Below are 4,176 nucleotides of genomic sequence, written 5' to 3'. Positions count from 1 at the left end.
AGCGAAGTTTGCCGATGGTACGAAGTTAGGTGGACAGGCAGGTGGTACTGAGGAAGTGGGGAGGCTACAGAAGGATCTCGACAGGTTGGGAGAGTGGTCCAGGATTTGGCTGATGGAATTTAACGTGAGCAAGTTCGAGGTCTTGCACTTTGGCAAAAAGAATACAAGCATAGACTACTTTCTAAATGGTGAGAACATTAATAAAGCCAAAGCACAAAGGGATCTGGGAGTGCTAGTCGAGGATTCTCTAAAGGTAAACATGCAGGTTGAGTCCGTGATTAAGAAAGCGAATGCAATGTTGTCTCTTATCTCAAGAGGGTTGGAATATAAAAGCAGAGATGTACTACTAAGACTTTATAAAGCTCTGGTTAGGCCCCATTTGGAGTACTGTGTCCAGTTTTGGTCCCCACACCTCAGGAAGGACATACTGGCACTGGAACGTGTCCAGCAGAGATTCACATGGATGATCCCTGGAATGACAGGTCTAACATATGAGGAACGGCTGAGGATACTGGGATTGTATTCGTTGGAGTTTAGAAGATTAAGGGGAGACTTAATAGAGACGTACAAAATAATACATGGCTTGGAAAAGGTGGATGCTAGGAAATTGTTTCCGTTAGACGAGGAGACTAGGACCCGTGGACACAGCCTTAGAATTAGAGGGGGTCATTTCAGAACAGAAATGCGGAGACATTTCTTCAGCCAGAGAGTGGTGGGCCTGTGGAATTCATTGCCACGGAGTGCAGTGGAAGCCGGGACGCTAAATGTCTTCAAGGCCGAGATTGATAGATTCTGGTTGTCTCGAGGAATTAAGGGCTACGGGGAGAACGCTGGTAAGTGGAGCTGAAATGCGCATCAGCCATGATTGAATGGCGGAGTGGACTCGATGGGCCGAATGGCCTTACTTCCACTCCTATGTCTTATGGTCTTATCTTACCAATTGGAAGACCAGAATTGCATGCAATATTCCAACAGTGGCCTAACCAATGTCCTGTACAGCCACAACATGACCTCCCAACTCCTGTACTCAATACTCTGACCAATAAAGGAAAGCATACCAAACTCTTCCTTCACTATCCTATCTCCCTGCGACTCCACTTTCAAGGAGCCATGAACCTGCACTCCAAATCTCTTTGTTCAGCAACACTCCCTAGGACCTTACCATTAAGTGTATAAGTCCTGCTAAGATTTGCTTTCCCAAAATGCAGCACCTCGCATTTATCTGAATTAAACTCCATCCGCCACTTCTCAGCCCATTGGCCCATCTGGTCCACAGCCTGTTGTAACCTGAGGTAACCCTCTTCGCTGTCCACTACACCACCAATTATGGTGTCATCTGCAAACTTACTAACTGTACCTCTTATGCTCACATCCAAATCATTTATGTAAATGACAAAAAGTAGAGGACCCAGCACCGATCCTTGTGGCACACCACTGGTCACAGGCCTCCAGTCTGAAAAACAACCCTCTGTCTTCCCCCCTCTGTCTTCTACCTTTGAGCCAGTTCTGTATCCAAATGGCTAGTTCTCCTCGTATTCCATGAGATCTATGAGGAGAAAGTGAGGTCTGCAGATGCTGGAGATCAGAGCTGGAAATGTGCTGCTGGAAAAGCGCAGCAGGTCAGGCAGCACCCAGTGAACAGGAGAATCGACGTTTCAGGCATAAGCCCTTCTTCAGGAAGAAGGGCTTATGCCCGAAACGTCGATTCTCCTGTTCCCTGGGTGCTGCCTGACCTGCTGCGCTTTTCCAGCAGCACATTTCCAGCATTCCATGAGATCTAACCTTGCTAATCAGTCTCCCATGGGGAACATCGTCGAACACCTTACTGAAGTCCATATAGATCACATCTATTGCTCTGCCCTCATCAATTCTCTTTCTTACTTCTTCTTCTTCAAAAAAATCAAGTTTGTGAGACATGATTTCCCACACACAAAGCCATGTTGACTATCCATAATCAGTCCTTGCTTTTCCAAATACATGTACATCCTGTCCCTCAGGATTCCCTCCAACAACTTGCCCACCACCGTCAGGCTCACCGGTCTATAGTTTCCTGGTTTGTCTTTACCGCTCTTCTTAAACAGTGTCACCATATTTGCCAACCTCCAGTCTTCCGGCACCCCACCTGTGACTATCGTCGATACAAATATCTCAGCAAGAGGCCCAGCAATCACTTCTCTAGCTTCCCACAGAGTTCTCGGGTACACCTGATGAGGTCCTGGGGATTTATCCACCTTTAACCATTTCAAGGCATCCAGCACTTCCTCCTCTGTAATCTGGACATTTTGCAAGAGGTCACCATCTATTTCCCAACAGTCTATATCTTCCATATCCTTTTCCACAGTAAATACTGATGCAAAATATTCATCTAGTATCTCCCCCATTTTCTGCGGCTCCACACAAAGGCCGCCTTGTTGATCTTTGAGGGGCCCTATTCTCTCCCTGGTTACCCTTTTGTCCTTAATGTATTTTTAAGAACCCTTCGGATTCTCCTTAACTCTATTTGCCAAAGCTCTCTCATGTCCCCTTTTTGCCCTCCTGATTTCCCTCTTAAGTATACTCTTACTTCCTTTATACTCTAAGGATTCACTCGATCTATCCTGTCTATACCTGACACATGCTTCCTTCTTTTTCTTAACCAAACCCTCAATTTCTTTAATCATCCAGCATTTCGTATACCTACCAGCCTTTCTTTTCACCCTGACAGGAATAAACTGTCTCTGGATTCTTGGTATCTCATTTCTGAAGGCTTCCCATTTTCCAGCTGTCCCTTTACCTGCGAACCTCTGCCTCCAATCAGCTTTCTAAAAGTTCTTGTGTAATACCGTCAAAGTTGGCCTTTCTCCAATTTAGAACTTCAACTTCTGGATCTGGTCTATCCTTTTCCATCATTATTTTAAAACAAATAGAATTATGGTCGCTGGCCCCAAAGTGCTCCCCCACTGACACCTCAGTTACCTGCCCTGCCTTATTTCCCAAGAGCAGGTCAGGTTTTGCACCTTCTCTAGTAGGTACATCCACTTCCTGAATCAGAAAATTGTCTTGTACACACTTAAGAAATCCCTCTCCAGCTAAACCTTTAACACTATGGCAGCCCCTGTCGATGTTTGGAAAGTTAAAATCCCCTACCATAACCATCCTATTATTCTTACAGAGAGCGGAGATCTCCTTACAAGTTTGTTTCTCAATTTCCCTCTGACTATTGGGGGCTCTATAATACAATCCCAATAAGGTGATCATCCCTTTCTTATTTCTCAGTTCCACCCAAATAACTTCCCTGGATGCATTTCTGGGAATATCCTCCCTCAGTACAGCTGTAATGCTATCCCTTATCAAAAAGGCCACTCCCCCTCCTCTCTTGCCTCCCTTTCTATCCTTCCTGTAGGATTTGTATCCTGGAACATTAAGCTGCCAGTCCTGCCCATCCCTGAGCCATATTTCTGTAATTGCTATGATATCCCAGTCCCATGTTCCTAACCATGCCCTGAGTTCATCTGCCTTCCCTGTTAGGCCCCTTTCATTGAAATACATGTAGTTTAATTTATTAGTCCTACCTTGCCCCTGCCGGCCCTGACTGTTTGACTCACTTCAGTACTCAACTGTCTCAGATTATATGTAGCTTGTAGAAAAGGGAAATGAGTAATGAAGCAGTTAAAAGAACTCCCTTTCTTCAATATGCTCCCTGAAAAATCTGATAACATGTTCTCAACTATCGTCTTCACAGGTCTAGGACACATTTCATGCTGCATTCTCTATATCGCATCTTGACTTGGAAAGGATGATAGAGAGTTGGGTTTTTGGGGAGGGGGATTTGGCAATGTGGCTGTCCACTCTCACCTCCTTGCTGAAGTGCAGTTCTCCCATCAGATTCCCAGCTAGGCCACTGTGGTTTCGGGATTCGATTTCTCCCTGAAGTTCCAGCAACAGCCACTCAGGAGCAAAACCACCACCATCATCATCAAGACTGAAAGCAAAATGAAACATGAAAAGTTTGGGTGTGGCCGAGAGAGAGGGAGTGGGACCTAGAGAATGTTGGAACGAAGGGGCTGACAAATGTGACAAAGAGTTAAAGATTGAGAAGCTGGATTGAAGGGTGGAGAGAGGGGAGGGAGCAGGGTGTGTGTGTGTGAGAGAGAGTGAGTGAGTGAGAGCGAGGAGGAGCAGGGAGAGAGAGAGGGG

At 45.7% G+C, this 4,176-nt stretch overlaps 1 protein-coding gene across 1 annotated transcript in view; it reads right to left on the bottom strand.

Annotated features, from left to right (window-relative positions):
- chtf8 (CTF8, chromosome transmission fidelity factor 8 homolog (S. cerevisiae)) overlaps positions 1 to 4,176 on the bottom strand; it is a 13,127-nt gene that overhangs the window by 5,625 nt on the left and 3,326 nt on the right. The window contains exon 2 of the mRNA XM_043706466.1: positions 3,835 to 3,961. Within this exon, the coding sequence (XP_043562401.1) occupies positions 3,835 to 3,961 (127 nt within the window). The remainder of the gene's footprint in view (positions 1 to 3,834; positions 3,962 to 4,176) is intronic.

Source organism: Chiloscyllium plagiosum, chromosome 17 (assembly GCF_004010195.1).
Source record: "Chiloscyllium plagiosum isolate BGI_BamShark_2017 chromosome 17, ASM401019v2, whole genome shotgun sequence".
In the NCBI taxonomy this organism is placed as follows: Eukaryota; Metazoa; Chordata; class Chondrichthyes; order Orectolobiformes; family Hemiscylliidae; genus Chiloscyllium; species Chiloscyllium plagiosum.
This window is presented reverse-complemented; position numbering and strand designations above follow the sequence as displayed.